The 18,479-nt window shown below is 43.4% G+C and overlaps 1 protein-coding gene and 1 long non-coding RNA gene across 2 annotated transcripts; one reads left to right on the top strand and one right to left on the bottom strand.

Annotated features, from left to right (window-relative positions):
* Positions 1-310: 310 nt before the first annotated feature.
* On the bottom strand, positions 311-12,799 carry LOC127583545 (uncharacterized). The gene is made up of 3 exons (XR_007958270.1): positions 12,653-12,799; positions 10,161-10,209; positions 311-384 (listed from the first exon to the last, which is right to left on the bottom strand). It is a non-coding gene; the product is annotated as an uncharacterized LOC127583545 (long non-coding RNA).
* An 826-nt stretch (positions 12,800-13,625) lies between these two features.
* b3gnt7l (UDP-GlcNAc:betaGal beta-1,3-N-acetylglucosaminyltransferase 7, like) lies at positions 13,626-17,045 on the top strand. Its single transcript, XM_052039636.1, has one exon. It carries the CDS (start codon positions 13,758-13,760, stop codon positions 14,991-14,993), a length of 1,236 nt encoding a protein of 411 aa, XP_051895596.1. The 5' UTR covers positions 13,626-13,757; the 3' UTR covers positions 14,994-17,045.
* The last annotated feature ends 1,434 nt before the right edge of the window (positions 17,046-18,479 follow it).

Raw genomic sequence — 18,479 nt, 5'->3', positions numbered from 1 at the left:
TTTCCTAGCCCATCTTTTTTTTCTCCTCGCCTATTTTTCCCTCTCCTCCCCCAAAGGGGCACCTGCCTCCATACCTTTGACCCATCCTCTGGTGGATCTGCTCTCCCCTCCTCCCCCACATCTGCCAATCACTATCTCTTACCTGCATCTACCTATCAGCACCCTGTGCCCACCTGCCTCCCCTCTTTTGTCCACCTATCACTGCCCTGTTTGTCCCCCTATATATTGGGTTTCCCTTTTCCTATCTTCAGTCCTGAAGAAGGATCCTGACCTGAAACATTGACCATCTGTTTTTCTCTCCAGATGCTGCCTGGCCTGCTGAATTCCTCCAGCATCTTGTTGTTTTTTTCATCTAGATTCCAGCATCTGCAGTCCTTTGTTTCTCTGTTGGGAGACCAAATGTCTTAGTCCCAGAACATCAGAAGTTCCTCACAACAGTCAGCAGTCCCTACCTGCTTCACAAATGGTCTTCCTTCCATTATGAGTTTAGAAATGGGAGCATTTGCTGATGATTGCACAATATCCAATTTCTTTCACAACTCCTCAGAAAATGACATTGACCATGCTTACATGCAGCAAGACCTGGACAACAGGTATGGGCTGATAAGTCGCAGGTAACATTCAGCTACAACCAGAGAGAGCCTAACCATCTACCCTTAGTATTCAATGGCATCATCTCCAGCTATACATTAGGGTCACCACTGACTAGACTTCTAATTGGACCAACCCCCATCAGAGACGGGGAAAAGCCGCAAACCCAAATTTTAGAGATGATTGGAGGTACACTAAACAGTAAAGATATTAATAAATTAAGCAAATGGGGAAAATTGTGGAAAATGGATTTCATTGGAGCTAGATATGAGATCCAACAAAAACAAAATACACTACTTTCCAAACTGCAAAAATCTAGAGATGATGGGAGCCTAAACAGTCTGGGGATCCAGGTCCACAGAGCATTTAAGTGCAATGGATACGTACACAAAACAATCAAAAATGCTGGCCTTTATGTCTAGAAGAGGGGAAACAATATATCAGTTGTTATGTTACCTTTAAATAAACTTCTGGTTAAAACACATTTGAAGAACTACCACAATAGGTACCACCACTTCAGAGACTTATTTACTTTGGAGTGGGTGTATTGCAAATACACCAGAATGATAATAGGACTCTCGGGATTAAATTTCAATCAGAAATTACACAATCCAGACAGATGTATCCACTCATTTTAAAAGAAGCTAGGGAAGAGTTAGCAAAGACTTTAGTGCACATTCTTAATAATTAATTAGAGAAAGGTCTAGTGCCAGATGTGCAGACAACTAATATGATAACTATACTTAAGAATGGCATATAGGACATACCCAGAGCATTATAAACCTTATAACACTTAATTTCAGTGGTAGGAAAATGTAATGGAATTCCTATTAAAGGACAAAAGATGAAGAAAATCTAGAAATGAAAAAGTATAGTAATGAATAATCACTATGGACTTCAAAATGGGAAATCTTGCTTGACTAAACTTATTGAATTTTTTGAAGAGGTAACAGAGAGAGTAGATAATGATAATGCAGTAGATGTAATTAGTCTAAATTTTCAAATGGCCTTTGATAAGATACCCCACAATAGACTAATGAATAAGGTCAGGGAATGCAGTCAGGGCACAGGCAGCAGAATGACTTGCTAACAGGCTTCAAAACAAACAGCAGAGCATGGGAGTAAAGGCTTGCTATTCACAGTGGAAGAAGATGAATTGTGGTGCTGCACAATGATCAGTGAAGCAACTTACATTAATGCTTAGACTATGGAAATGAAAAGCATAACTTCCAAATCTGCAGATGATACCAAATTGGGGGCGGGCAGGGTAGTTAATACTGAGGGTTGTAACAAATTGCAGAAGGACATTGGGGGTAATATTCTGGCAAGGTTTGAAGATTGGTTGACAGACTGGAAAGAAAAGGTAGAAACAAATGGGTCAATTTTCGGGGTTGCAGGCAGTGACGAGTGGGATACCACAGGAATCATTACTTGGGTCCCAGCTATATATAGCAATGATTTGGATGAGGAAACCAAATATAATATTTCTATGTTTGCCAACAACACAAAACTGTTTTTGGATTATGAGATGTGAGGAGGATGCAGAGTGGTGCATTGTGTGCAGTTTAGGTCTCCTTACCAAGAAAGAATACTCCCATGTGTGTTCGCACCAAGGCCCTTTATACTTGTAATAAGACATCCTGGCTCCTGTACTCAAAACCCCTTGCAATGAGGCCAAAATATCATAGAGGAAGAGCAACAAAGGTTCATCAGACTGATTCCTGGAATGTCAGGACAGTCATACGAGATGAGATTGGGTGGATTACATCTGTATTCACTGGACTTCAGAAGAACGAGAGGAGATCTCATTGAAATATGCAAAATTCTGATGGGCTCAACAGGCTAATTCAGGGAGGATGTTTCTCCTGCCTCACATGGTCTAGAACCAGGAGCAACAGACTCAGGATATGAGACAAGACATTTAGGATGGAGATGAGAAATTTCTTCACTCAGAAGAAGGGGAATCTGTGCAATACTCAATCGCAGAAGACTGTGAAAGCCAAGTGGCTAAACATATTTAAGAAAGAGACAGATGGATTTCTACACACAAAGGGCACCCAGGGGTAGGGACAAAGATCAAGAATATGGCATTGAGATAGAGGATCAGCCCATGATTGTATTGAATGATGGAGCAGGCTCCAAGGGCAGAACTATGGCCTATTTTTATATGTTTCTATGTTTAATAAACTTATAGAATGGGTAAATAATTAGCAAATGAAGTTCTGTACAGATAAATGCAACTCCTTACAGTTTGGAAAGAAGAATAGGGAGGTCACTTATTAAAGGGATATTGGACTATTAATACACCAGGTTAGCAAGTAAATACAAAAATGTAAACCAAGCACTCGAGTATTTTTCTTAGGAAATATAAATAAAAAGTAGAGAATGTTGGATTGGGGTCTAAATTGCTACTTAAATTGTTATTTTTCTTGTAGTTTAACTTTCTTTATGCTTGCTTATATGTTTGTAAAATCATCTGTTTGTAAATTTTTAGTAGATTTCTAAGTTTCTTTGTAAGTCTGAGATGTCATGGCAACATAAATCAACTGTCCTCCTGGTTCCTATCAGAGAAGACTCCCTTATCTAACCAGCTTAAACCAGTTTGCAGTATAAAGGGGAGCACGAGGTCTCCAGTCCTTTGTTACTTGCTCCTCGTTACTTGCTTGCTGTTCTTTGCTGCTACTTGCTGTTTCAAGCTTGACCTGTACTTTGAACATTTAATAAAATGTCTGTAACCATAAGATTTGCACCTCATTCTTCACTTCTGAAGAACCTTCTGGACAATATCATCTCCAAATCCAACAACTTGGTGTAGTTGGCAGGATAGTTGAGAAGATTAAGGACATGGGAGAATCTCAGACGAAATGGAAAGTTTCAGTGCGCACATTTAACAGGAGGCAAGACCTTCCCCCTTACTTTCCAAATCGTCAGAGCAGCACCTTGTTCTTACTTCAATACATTATTTAAAGGAAGTCTAAGAGTGAAGTTAAAACCCAGGGGTATTCTGTTCTACTCTATTCTATCCTTGAAGTGAAGTTAAATTGTAATAGTCAGCTGTGCATGGTCTGTTTGAATTTCAATTGCACAATCTAGTGTTACGGGCTAAGGGAACTCCAGTAAGCGGGCAATTAATCAGACAATAATCAAAAGAAGCGCCTCTATCCAAACTTGGAGGAATTGCAGAATGGACATGACACGGACAATACAGCCACCTCTAGTGATTCAAGTGATGACGACAATGATGAGAGAATAGGATTGGCAGCCATGCCCCAACTAGCTCCAATAAAGACCAATCAAGCGAAGACATGCAGGAATGGCGATAGATCCTATGAAAGAAGACAAGTGTTTTCTCACCAATCTGATGAACCTGAGAAAGTTGATAGATGGTCTAAAGAGGTTCCATATCCAAAAAAAAAAGGTTTGAAGACCTGGGCTGAACTTCTGTGTATTAAGAATATATACAGCCTGCACCCATATGATGGAATCCAAATTCTGGCCACTATATTATCTCCTTGTCAAGTCAAGCAGTTGACTTGTAGAATTGATACTGACGTGGGAGATGATAAGCAAAATCTACACAAGGTGGATGGAATGCCATTAAGCTGTGGTTGAATGAACAAACCCCAACACTAACAGACTGGGGAAAGGTAGTTGGTTATAAGCAAAGGAATTCCAAGGATGTCCCTGAATATGAGGAACGCTTCACAGCAGTGTGGTTGAACCACTCAGGAGTGCCAATGTTAAATGAAGATAGCATAGAGGGATCCGACTATGGTCCACTGAAGTCAACCTTTATGGATGGCCTGAAACCAGATGTTGCCGGAATGGTCAGGTTGACAAAATCAAATTGGAATAAACCTAACACTTCATACAGCCAGTCGTGAATCGCTAATCAAGTGGAACGAGACACGGAAGTTCAAGTAAAAGCATTACAGGTGGGACTATCTGCTAACCAATGAAAAAAGCAAGACTAAGTCCCTAAAGGAGCATGTCACTATTGTGGTAAAATGGGGCACTGGGCTAAAAGTTGTTGGGCCAGTAAACAAGGTGGTCAACAGAGACAGGCTCGATCATAAGCTCAACCATCTGCTCCACCAATGTCGGAAGACCCTGACCAGGTGGCACAGTTTCAACAAATGACTACTGACCAACAAAGGCAATTTTTTGATGTAATTGATGCAGTCTCAAAGTAAAAAAAAACTACTAACTCCTTCCCTGCAGCCCTTGCTCGTCCTGATAGAACGAAAAACAGATGGTCTATATGTTACACCACTGATTGAAAACGAATGTGCTGAATTCTTATTAGGTACCGGAGCTGAACTAATGTGTATAACCAAAACTATTGCCCAGAAATGCAAAGTATCACTGACCAATACTTGCAGATGTGCATATGGTGCTGGAGGAAAGAAAATTACTCTAACGAAAACCAGACCAGTTGAAGTGCAGCTTGGTCCTTATCTACGAAAAATACAATTCTGGGTGGGAGACATCTTGCAGCCTCTCCTTGGAATGGATGTCTTGTTGACTCTAATCTCCGCCCTTGGGTTTGTGAAGGGTAAGGTTACCTGGAGCCTCAGGCGGTTGGTCAAATCTGAACTAACAAATCGCCCAATATGGTTGAAAGACAAAAGTGACTGTGGCCTGCTGGAAATGGACCCTGCGAAGTTTACTGGAAAGATGTCCCCATTTACTAAGCAGTATCTTCTTAGCAGAACACCCATGGAAAGTATTTTACCTATTGTCAACCGGCTGGAGGAACGAGGGATTCTTGTCAAAACTCACAGTCCATCAAACAGTCCGGTTTGGCCTGTTAGGAAAGCAAATGGCACCTGGAGACTCACAGTGGATGATAGGGTTGCCAATCAATGCACTGACAAGTTAACCCCTCCAGTGGCTAACCCGTCAACCAGTTTCAATGCACTGAAACCTGCAACAAGAGGAAGTCATTTACTTGAGACAAAGAATTTCCCAAGGTAAGCAGGAAATCACCGAGGATTGCATGAAGGCTATCAGATCAGCAAAACCACCTGCAACAGTCCAGCAACTCTGATCATTTCTGGGTTTGTGTAACTACAATAGAGCATGGGTTGATTCATTTACTGAAATCGCACAACCACTCAACAATCTATTGAAGGGCAGCAAGTGCTCAGACAACCCTGTGACTCTCACTGAAGAACAACTGGAACAACATTTTGCACAGCACCAGCATTAGGAACCCCTGACATGGGTAAACCATTCATTCTACATGTCAATGAGAAACACAGCTACATGATGGCATTCTTGACTCAAGAACATGGAGACTGACAGCGTCCCGTTGACTATTATTCTGCCAAACTGGATAATGTAGCAGCACATCCTTTCTTAGATATGGGGCCAAAAACTGCTCTCAATGCTCCAAATGTGGTCTGACCAACACCTTATAAAGCCTCAGCATTACATCCTTGTTTTTAGATTCTAGTCCTCTCAAAATGAATGCTAATATTGCATTTGCCTTCCTTACTACTGACTCAACTTGCAAGTTAACCTTTAGGGAATCCTGCACTAGGACTCCTAAGTCCCTTTGCACCTCCAATTTCTGAATTCTCTCCCCATTTAGAAAATAGTCAATGCCTTTATTCCTTCTACCAAAGTGAATGACCATACACTTCCCTACGCTGTATTCCTTTCTTTTTCAATCTTTTTATTAGTTTTCAAATTAATACAGATTAATAATATAACATCCATGTTTGTACATGTAATACAAAGAGATCAGGAGAACAATCATGGCATAGATAATCATAAAGAACAATAAAATATAAAAAAAAATCTGTAGATCCAATGATCTCTTAGTAAATGAATATAATATAAAAGAAAGGAAAGAAGAACTAAAAAAGTTGGTAGTGGCCCTGCCTAACTTTAGATTATATTATTGGGCAATTAATATCAGAGATTTAATTTTTTGGATACAAGATTCAGATGTAATTCAATGCCCCAAATGGGTACACCTTGAGCACCAATCAGTACATGAATTTTCATTAGTTTCTATTTTAGGAGCTTCACTCCCTTTTGCACTTACCAAATTAAGTAAACATATGATTAACCCAATTGTTAAACATACAATACGAATATGGTTTCAATTCTGTAAATTTTTTGGATTGAATAAATTTAACTTGTCAAGTCCCATTCAATCTAATTTTTTCTTTCCATCCATTCAAAGTTGACTCAGCTTTTTCTATGTGGAAAAGGAAGGGAATAGTATGTTTTTGTGATTTATTCATTCATAACTGTTTTTCATCTTTTGAACAATTTTCTAACAAATACAATTTGCCTAGATCACACTTTTTTTGATATTTGCAGATTAGAATTTTTTTAAAAGCTACTATACCCTCTTTTCCGACACCTTACAAAACTGAAATTACAGAAAAAATTTTAGGTCTTAATCCTTATCAGAAGGGCTTGATAGCAATAATCTATGATTTAATTATGAAAATACGTCCAGAATCACTGGACACAATTAAGAATGAATGGGAAAGCGAACTCCAGACATCTTTACCTACAGAGACATGGAAGAAAATTCTTCATTTAGTTAATACACCTACGTTGTATTCCATCTGCCACTTCTTTGCCCATTCTCCCAACCTGTCCAAGTCCTTTTGCAGACTCCCTGCTTCCTCAACACTATCTCCCCCTCCACCTATCTTTGTATCATCCACAAATTTGGCCACAAAGCAATCAATTCTGTAATCCAGATCATTAACGTATAACGGGAAAAGTAGTGGACCCAATACCGACCCCTGGAGAACACCACTAGTCACTGGCAGCCAACCAGAAAAGGCCCCCTTTAAAATCTCAGAGGAGGCTAGATCACTGCCAGCGGACATTTCCCATAGCCATGATGTAGATGCTACAAGTAAGTTTAGCAAGAAAATATGTCATGTGATTAAAAGGTGAGAATATTGCTGGATGTGTGGGTACAGAAGGCAGGAAGCTTTGCCATTTAATTCATGCGAGCCAACAGGGCTCAGAATACTTGTTAATGATGGCCCAATGCTACGACTAACACAGGTTAGGCCATACTGCACAGAATCAAAGTCATCAAACGTAATAACTAGTAAAGATATAGTGATTAGCTGTATTTTGGAGGGTCGTGGCTGTCACGTGACAGCACTGCCCATTACCTGGTCGAAAGACACACCACTGTCAATCAAGGTTTGGCTCCACCCCATCCATCAGTGCACACTTCACCATTGGTCCCTTTAAGCACCTTTGTACTTGGCCTTGGGCCATTGGCCTTTGTAATCGATTGGTCTTTTTAAATTACCTGGGCTGGAGCCCCCAGCCCTCCAGTACCACATGTGCTTGGTTTGCCCTCTTTTGCCTGCCCGAGGGATCACCCTGCTTCATCCCAGGCTGAGCAACCGTGGAACGGCGCTGGAGAGGTGGTAAGGTGTGCAATGTTAAAAGGGTTGGGAGCATCTTAGTTAGTATCCCTGGTAACACAGAGCCGTGCCTGCACTGAGTCAAGGGGTGGCAGGTATCGTATTGTTTTTCCTTGATTGTCTGTACCCAGTCCATTGTGTGTGTGTGTGTGTGTGTGTGTGTATATTTCACCCGTTGCAATTTTCCCCATGCTTGCTATCAACTGTGCACGTGTGTTATTCCCGTTACCCTTTCCCCGTGTTCATCTTTTGTAACTAAATCATTTATCTCTAAGACTGTGTTCAGAGTCCTCACCTTCTGAGACTCCGAATCTGTTTCACAACAATGGCTCAGACCCAAGAAGCAAGTTTAGGAAGCAGTGCCCCTAAATTACCATATGCCCAGTTGAATCATGCCTAGAATCAGAGGAGTGCTGTGTATCAGAGGAGAATAATAAAGAATGTACATTTAAAGTCACCTTGTTGATTCAGGGTACAATTCTAAATGCGTGCAAACACACTTGTCTCCCAAAGATCAGGATGTGTTTATGAAATTGCAAGGTTTTTTGTAAGGAGAATGAAAATGACATTGGCCACTTCGATTGGAAGGATCCTCCAAGTTGTGGGGTATGTGTAAACAGTTGGGCCGCTGGCATAGACAGACAGGTCCAGTTCCCTATTATAAACAAGCAAAGATGGAATCAGAATGCTGAGGCACCTAGATTGAGGAGCTGCATTTTTGTCAAGGATCATAGCAATGGGCAGCAAGGAGAACCAGATGCCACGTAGACTTCAGGGTGCACCAGTCCTCCCAGGTAGTCACAATGGTCAGACTAGTTTGGGGAAGAAGCAAGGACTCTCTGGCTAGCAGACACTGACAGACCATGTTTACAGGCTACAACTCAAATGATTTACTAAAGAAAACAGTAGATTGATGGCTACTAAGCAAATAACTCAAACAATAAAGGAAATATAGGGATATATTTTATGACACTTAGAGCATTGACACAACTAGCATGAAATACATTGGAACAGAACAACGTCCTTATCTTACTGAATAAATCAGAACTGTTTTCTGTACTGGAGCTAACAACCTTGGGAATACAGGTTAAGAGCACACAGATAAGATTATCTAAACAGGTTTTAATCGACCTGCTAGCTCCAAATGGAAAGTTAGCTGAGATGTTATGGGGCCACAGCCATGTTCCTGAAGTAATTAACCTATGTAGGAATGCAAGGAGAGATATAAGCAGCAGGCAGAACACATTCTTTGAGATTCATTGGTTCACGGTGCTGACTATGAAGGATGGGCATATGGATATTTTGCCAATGGTCAACAATGAAGTAAGGTACTGCCTCATTATGTCAGCGCAATATTAGAACAAAAGGAAAAACTCAGCAGGTCAGACAGCATCTGTGCAAAGAGAAACAATTAACATTTCAGGCCCGAGATCTTTCATCAGAATTGAGAAAGAGAGAAACAAGTTAGTTTAGGTAGCAGGGAAGGTGGGGGAAGAACAATGGGTGGAACAGAGGGAATTTCTCTGATAGGGTGAAATAATGCTGCGTTTGAGTTAAAAAATTAAGCTTCTTTTTCTGCGTAATGTGTTGCTAGTCTTGTAGAGATGTCAAAGTGGGTGTGAAATGGTGAAATAAAGTGGCAGGCAACTGGAAGCTAAGGATCACTCCTGTTGACTGAGTGCTCAGTTTGGTTTCTCCAATGTAGAGGAGGCCATACTGTGAACACTGAATGCAGTACATTAGATAAGAAGAAATGCAAGCAAGTTGCTGCTTCACCTGGAAAGACTGTTTGGGTCCCTATGTGCTGGGAAAGTGTCATGGGTGGGGACAGAATAGTGGACCAGCGAGTGACAAATTGCTGAAGGGGGCAGGAGGTGTCTGGGTCTGGTGGTGGAAACTTGTTGGAGCTGGCAGAAATTTGCAAAAGATGATGGGTGGAAGGTAAAAACCAGAGGAACTCTGTTTTTGCTCTGTTCAGGAGAAGGAGTGAGAGCAGAGTCATACAGCAACGAAACAGGCCCTTCAGCCCATCTGGTCCATGCCGACCAAGATGCCCATCCAGGCTAGTTCCATTTGCTAGCAATTTGGCCAATAACCTTCTAAACCTTTCCTATCCATGCACCTATCCAAGTTGGAAAATTGTTATTGTACCTGCTTCAATCACTTCCTCTGGCAGCTCATTCCACATACATATCAGCCTCTGTAAAAAAAAAGTTGCTCATCAAGTTTCTATTAAATCTATCCCCTCTCAGTTTAAACCTATGCCCGCTAGTTCTTGATTCCCCAACCCTGGGAAAAAGACCCTGTGCATTAACCCTTTCTGTACCCTTCATAATTTTATACACCTCTATAAGATCACCTCTCAGTCTCCTAAGCTTCAAGGAAAAAAGTCTTAGCCTGCTCAACCTCTCCCTATAACTCAGTCCCTTGAGTCCTGGCAATATCCTTGTAAATCTCTTCTGCACCCCTTGCACTTTAATAACTTCTTTCCTATAGCAGGGTGACCAAAACTGAACAGAACACTCCAAGTCCAGCCCCACCAGTGTCTTGTACAACCACACCATGACCTCCCAACTTCTATACTCAATGTCCTGATTGACAGCCAGCATGCCAAAAGCCTTCTTCACCACCCAGTCCACCTGTAACTCCACTTTCAGGGAACCATGTACCTGAACTTCAAGATCTGTCTGTTCTACAACACTCCCCAGGGACATTCCATTCACTGTGAAAGTCTTAACTTGATTTGACTTTCCAAAATGCAACACCTCACACTGATCTGAATTAACCTCCATTTACCATTCCTTGACCCACTTATTCAGCCCATCAGGATCCCCCTGAAATCTCTGATAACCTTCTTCGGTGTCCATTATACCACCTATTTTAGTGTCACCTGCAAACTTAAGAGTTTGAGGAGATTTGGTATGTCACCAAAGACTCTTACATATTTCTATAGATGTACAGTGGAGAGCATCCTGACTGGTTGCATCACAGCCTGGTATGGAAGCTCCAATGCACAGGATCGCAAGAGGTTGCAGAGGGTTATAGACTCAGCCAGCTCCATCATGGACACAAACCTCCCCACCATCAAGGACATTTTCAAGAGGTGGTACCTCAAGAAGGTGGCCTCTATCATTAAGGACCCTCGCCATCTGGGACATGCCCTCTTCTCATTACTACCATCAGGGAGGAGGTACAGGAGCCTGAAGACCCAAACTCAATGATACAGGAACGGCTCCTTCCCCTCCGCCATCAGATTTCTGAGCGGTCCATGAACACTACCTCATTATTCTTTTTTTTGCACTATTTATTTATCTCTTTAATTTATAGATTTTTATGTCTTTGCTTCTCGCAACTGCTTCCTAGCCTTTACATCTTTCCTTAAATAAGCAGTCTATTAATGTTCACCATACCCAGGTTAATTTGTGTTTAAAAAAAATGGGCGGCGCGGACTCGTTGGGCCGGAAGGGTCTGTTACCATGCTGTAAATAAAATTTAATTTAAAATTTAATTTTAAAAAATTTAATATAACTGAAGTATAACCTCCCTATGTATTCAATTCCCCTCACAATAAAAACTAACATTCTGGTTTGCTTTCCTAATTACTTGCTATAATAGAATGCTAGCTTTTTGCAAATCCTGCAGATGAACACCCAGATCCTCTGCAATCTCTCAATATTTAGATAACGTGGTTCTTAATTTTTTTCCTGCAAAAATTAACACTTTCACATATTATTCTCTATTTGCCAGATCTTTGCCCACACACATAATATATTTATGTCTCTATGTGCAGCCTCAAGTGCTCTTCACAACTTTTCTACCCATATTTGTGTCATCAGCAACTTTAGCAACCGTGCCTTCAGTCCTTTCATCCAAGTTGCAGAGACATGCAGCTTGGAAATGCCCTTTGGTTCACTGTGTTTGCGCCAGCTGTTTAGCGCCACCTATGCAATATTAATCCTAAATTGTTCGTTATGGCCCCACTGATTAATTATTGACGACTCATGTAAAACGTTCTTCGATTACTTCCTTTTTCTTATGTTAAAAAAAATCAGTAACTCCCTTGTATTCTCTTGTATTATTCACCTCTGTTTTTCATGCACTTAATGGGTCGTTAAGACCGACCTTCTGAACGGCAGTTACTGCGAAGCTGCCAACACCGAGCCTTTGAAGTCGTAAAGTGGTCAGACGGGGGAGTCACTTAACCATCCCTGACCTTTCTGCCAGCAATCCCCCTTCCCATCGCATCCCCTCCTGCTCACCCCCCACCCCACCCCTCTCCCCTCCCCCCACCCCACCCCCCCCACCACCCCTCTCCCCCACCCCTCTCCCCTCCCCCCACCCCACCCCCCCCCACCCCTCTCCCCCACCCCTCTCCCCTCCCCCCACCCCTCTCCCCTCCCCCCACCCCTCTCCCCCACCCCTCTCCCCTCCCCCCTCTCCCCTCTCCCCTCCCCCCTCCCCCCTCTCCCCCCTCTCCCCTCCCCCCTCCCCCCTCTCCCCTCCCCCTCTCTGCCCTCACCCCACCCTATTCCTCTCACCCCCATCCCTCTCCCCTCGACCCAATACCCCACCCCAACTGTGCTGCAGAGAGCAGAAGAGATCGCCCAAAAGTTGTGCGTACTTCGTGCGCAACGCGCACATACCTTTCCTCTACACAATCCTGTGTCGCACAAAACAATCCTATCAAATCACTTGTAAATCGTGCTAAAATAAATCCTGGGGTTTTCGTCGTGACGAAAGAAAGGATGTGGATAATCAGACAAGTAATTTATATAAATTATAAAATTATATTATGCTGGCTCCTTTGGCACTTACGCCATTTTTATCCAATTATTAACTTTCTGTAGCAATACCTCTGGAACAGCTTCCTGAAATTCTTTGAAAATGTGTTGTAAATCCATCTGAACCGGGGTTTTACTCCGTTTGAGTTTGATTGCTTTTGCTATTTATGGTTACATGTTTGTTGAATTGTCCACAGATATCGGCGGTTCGTTTAACATTTTGTTGAACTGTGCAATAGATAATCGGCTGTTCATTCAACACTTTGATTGTTATCTTAGGAACTAATTCTATGACTTTCATGTATCTGGGTTTGGTTGGGAGGCAACTAAGTATCTCCCTTACGGGTCCACAGAAAAGACTTAAACATGACATAAACACCACGCCCGAAGCTAATTTAACGGGCAGGGAAAAAAAAGGCTAATAAATTCCAAAGGATGCAGCTGCGGCTGTTTGGAGAAGGCGCGACCTACACCTGCGTTAATGAGAACATTTCCAGTGAGGCTGCTCGGACGGCGGGAGGAGGAGGAACGGCCGGGGGGGGAGGGGGTTAATGGGAGCCGCTAGCACGGCATTAGCTCGCCAGGGCTGCGAGAAGTTCTCTCTCCTCCTCTTCTGGCAGCCACCTCAGTCCGATGGTTGGCATCCCCGAGTGAGCAGCTCTCGCTTCCCCGGCACAAAAGGAGGCTCCGTCTCCCGAGTCAACAGCCCAACTCTCCCTCCCTGCCGTCCGGCCGGCCGCCCACCCACCACCACCCCCACCCCCACCCCCCCCGGCCCTGCTGCCGCTCCTGGCCGCGGGAAGGGCCATGTGCCCCCGCTGCAGCTGCCCGTGTGCCCCGGTGCCCGGCTCGGCACAGCAAGGGCTCTGCCTCTCGGCGCCTGGGCCGCTCTAAGAGAAGCCCCGCCGCCTTCGGGTGGTCGCAGCCGGGCCGGAGGGGAGGGGTGAGGTGGGGAGGGTCGCCGGCCATGGAGTACATGTTCCGCAAGAGGAAGCTGCTCAAGACGCTGCTGAGCCTGTCGCTGCTCTTCGCCACCGTGGCCTTCATCCAGAAGCTGAAGCTGGGGGACGGGCTGGGCCTGGGGCTGCGGGAGGCGGCGGGCTCCCGGCTGGCCCCGCCTTGGCACGATGCCGAGCGGAGTAACGGCAGCGTCGGCGGAGGCGTGGAGCTGTTGGCGCCGGCGGCCGGTCCTGGGTCCGGCAGCCCGGCCAATGCCAGCGGCCCCGGGGCCTGGGGGGTGACGGTGACCAACTGCAGCCAGAACCGGACGGTGCGCGGCCTGAGCTGGTTCACGGCGCTGGACGCCAGGTTCCAGCAGTACGTGCTGTACCGCCACTGCCGCTACTTCCCCATGCTGCTCAACCACCCCGAGAAGTGCGCGGCGCCCACCGACCTCCTCATCGTCGTCAAGTCGGTGATCGAGCAGCACGACCGGCGGGCGGCCGTCAGGGCAACGTGGGGCCGGGAGCGCGCCATCGGGGGCCGCAGCATCCGGACCCTCTTCCTGCTGGGCACGCCGAGCGCGGGAAAAGACCAGCGCAACCTGCAGAAGCTTCTGGAATACGAGGACCGGCTGTACGGCGACATCCTGCAGTGGGACTTCGTGGACACCTTCTTCAACCTGACCCTCAAGGAGGTCAATTTCCTCAGGTGGTTCGACGTCTACTGCCGCCGCACCCGCTTCGTCTTCAAGGGCGACGACGACGTGTTCGTCAACACCGAGAACCTGGTGGAGTTCCTGGCCTTGCAGAGCGAGGGCCCCCGGCGCGACACCCTCTTCGTGGGCGACATCATCTCCAGGGCGCTGCCCATCAGGAACCACCAGAGCAAGTACTTCATCCCCAAGCAGCTGCACGACCAGCCCTACCCGCCGTACGCCGGCGGCGGCGGCTTCCTCATGGCCGGCCCGCTGGCCAGGCGGCTGGTGGCGGCCTCCGAGAGCATCCAGCTCTACCCCATCGACGACGTCTACCTGGGCATGTGCCTGCAGAAGGTGGGCGTCGAGCCACAGTTGCACTACGCCTTTAGGACGTTTGGGATCGTCAAGCGCCGGGTGAGCCCCATGAACAGCGATCCCTGCTTCTACAAGAACTTAGTGGTCATTCACAAGCTCAGCCCGGAGGGCTTGCTGCAGATGTGGAACACCGTCCACAATCGGACCCTCACTTGTGCCAAGAAATTTTTTATAAATTTAAGGGAGTAATCTTTTTTTTACGGGATGACTTGATCCTAAACCTTCCTGTACATTAGATATGTAGGTACTTGGTGTGAACCGTTTAGAATCTGCTTGGCGTAATGGTGAGAATTCCTATTCGGCTATGTCTGGATAAGCTGAGTAAAGGTACTTTAAAAACTTAAGACTTGTGAATATTTGAAGTTTATTTTTACACTCTGGTAACTTCCCCAAATAAGTTGTCAATTGACACCAAGTTTGACAGCAGTTTTGGTAGTGTTTTTTTAAAGGAAACATAACCGGAGGCTGAGAGCCAATTGTGTCCCGATTTTTGTAGATGGAAGAAATGGCTTTAGCGACTGGTTAAATATGATTTAGCTACTCCTAGTAGGTAGCACTCGGTAACTAGCAGTAGCACTAATGTAACAAAAATGACTTGCAGTCCTAAGTGATGTTGATTTCTCAGTCACTGCTTTGAAAAGGGATCATTTTAACATAAAACCAAACCATATGTACAGTTTTGTTCCTTTGCATTCCCACTCCCTGCTTTTTAATAAAAATAAAAACCACCATGAAAACAGAAAAGGGCAAAACTTGATTAAGCTAGCTCAATGATTGACTCTGACAAATTTGCAAAACTTTTATTAATTGAATACTGATTTTTAAAATTTCACCTTCCTTTCTTGCCTCTAACCAAGATTTGCTTTTGAGGTTCTCTTGGCAGTTGATGAACAGCAGGAGTCAAATTTCAGAGCCCTTGCCACTCTGCAGGAAATGTGGTGAGACAGGACTTGGTTTGCCAATCTGCTGCAAAATAGATTGCATCCTTGTTTTTGATTTGAAATAAAGGATCTTTTTGACCTGAATTTAAACATAAGGTGCCATTTCTAGGACATCTTAACTCCAGTAGGAGGAGTGGCAAGGAATTTGGTGCAGCCTTTTTCTGCTTCAGTTCAAAGCTGGCTGTTTCAACCAAGGAGCTTGATGCTGCAATCCATTTTGGTAAGAAACTTGCATTTAGGTGTGGTTTATATAGGCCTTACTTCCATTTAAGAAACTTGGCAAAGGACATTCTGGTGGTGAAACCACCAAGGTTTGTTGACTGATATGGATGTGGCCAGTGGTTGTCTAATTGTCACTCCTTAACCTTTTAAGAATAGATGAAAACATGGCAGACTGCGCACGATCCTGACGATAATCATTGTCAACTGGCTGTTCCTGAAATTTCTGACCTCCAAATTTCTAAAACTATTGATTGTGTTTATCTAATAAAATAATGGGGATTGAAAAAAAATGAAACAAAATATAATCTTTTTTGTGTACTCTTCCCAGTTTCTGAACTACATGCCGGCAAGTCAAATTCCTATTTCAGTGTTTAAATCTTTTGGCGATCATGATCATTGGAAATGTGTGTGTGTGTGTGTATTTTTTAAGGTCAATTCAGATTAATATATTGAATTAATAGGTCTGAAGTTTTTGATGGTTTAGTACTATATAAGATGTTGTACTTGTTTGACTGGTCAGGGCCAATAGTTTCTGCTTAACTTCCAATGCTGCTCAGTGGTCCTGATGAAGGAGCTATGGAATTGCTGAGGTGCACTGTAGTTGCTATTGTTTCCTCTTGTCATTCTGTTGTTTCCATCTCCTACAAGTGAAACTGTGCCTTTATGAAGCATTCCACATTGAAGCAAGTGAGCCAGAAAAGTTGTGGTGGGATTTATCATGACCTATGAACAAAAATTTGAAGTACTGTCAACAACTGGTCCTTCCAAACTGGCAATTAACCTTAAAAGGGTTGGGGAAGAATATACAGTGACCAGTGTGTGATCTGTAGAAAACTGTCCCTGCCTATCTTATACATGTGTAATTTAAAGAATAAGAACCCTTTAATATTTAAAACCAATTCTCTTATGAGATCCATGTTTTCTGACAAAATTTGAAAATAACTGACAAAAAGGATTTTTTTTGTTTTAGTAGATGTTAACTTTATTCAAAATGGTTTGAGAATTTTGCCAACATAATCAAAATTAAACTTGTACTTTGAAATGTAATTAATAAAAGAGTCTAAAATGATTTTCTTTACATTTGTGTTGCCTGTGATTTTTTTGTAAAACATCAAAGTATTGAACAAAGTTTAATAGATATATTGCCTTGGGTAAATAACTTGTAGACATTTGGACTTTATCTCTTAACATTTTAAATAGTTTGTGTAGCAAATATGTACATTTGTTCTTGATAATGAATTTCCTTTTTAAAAAAAAATGAAGCATGGGTGTACTGATTTACTGTCTGCTGTAGTGAGAAGTGTATAAATTCCAGATAGTTTCTGGTCAGAATTGTTTTTGTTTAGAGGAGTTAAGGTTGTAGGAGTTGATGGGTGTTGATGGTGTGGTGAAAGGGGGGGAATAGTTGGCTTGAGTCCTTTATGCTGGATTGTGATTTAGCAATTTGCTAGGGGTTGCATGAGGAATAGTACAAGGAGAGATGTGTCCTCTTTAATTCTCCTGCTGCTTATGTGCTGGGCTATTGGCAAAGCTTTTGGCAGGCTGGCTGTCGGCCCACCTTTTTGCTGTGGATGGTGCCTGGCAGAGAGACATCCAGACTAGGCACACAAATAAAATCCTCTTTTATATAAACAAACCAAGCTAATCCTGGTCTGTCTGGTGTCCAGACTATGTGGTCTTCAAAATCTACAGTGTTGTACTGTGAGACCTGGCTGGCTGTTCTTGTAGATATTTTGTCATTGTGTATAAATCAAATTTTAGTTCTGAAATATAAATTTGCCTTTTTTAAATAAAAGGCAATGCCTTTTAGTCCTTGCTTCTGCCACTGCTGGTACACAATAGCAAATAGAATAGAATGAAATGGAACAAAAAGGCTTTCTTTGTTCTATAGCAATTTTCAGGACCAAGGCACCTTGCAGCCTGAGTGCCTTGTGAAGTCTTATTCAGTTTTGGAATGCAAGAAATACAAACTAGTTTGCACACAGGAAAACATCACAGATGGAAGCATGGGTGTAAGCCATTCACCACTTTGATCCTGTTCCTTCATCCAGTAGGATTCTGGCTGATTCTCTGTCTCAATTCCATAGTCCTGCTTTCTCTCTGTAACCCATGAAGTCTTGTCTTGAAATTTCTTTCCATTTTCAAATGAATTCGACAACGTGGTCTCCAGACCTGTCTGTGGTCGAGAATTCTACAGGTTCACCAGCCTCTGAAATTTATCCTTGTCTCAATCTTAAATGCCTTGACATGTATCCTGAGGCTGTAGATCACCCCACTGCCCCTTTTTAATTTCTTGATGCCCCAGGCAGGGGAAACTCCTTCCCTGCTGTGGACTTTGATCACTTTCAGAACTTTGTACATTTCAATGAGATCTCTTTCTAAACTCCTTGCCATCACAGAATCTATGTCAACTATATCGTTTCTAGAGTAAGAGGACCCCAAAACTATGTGCAATACACCAGGTGTGGTCTCATTGTGTAATTGTACTAAGACATTCTTGCTCCTGTACTGT

This window comes from Pristis pectinata, chromosome 26 (assembly GCF_009764475.1).
Source record: "Pristis pectinata isolate sPriPec2 chromosome 26, sPriPec2.1.pri, whole genome shotgun sequence".
NCBI lineage: Eukaryota > Metazoa > Chordata > Chondrichthyes > Rhinopristiformes > Pristidae > Pristis > Pristis pectinata.
This window is presented reverse-complemented; position numbering and strand designations above follow the sequence as displayed.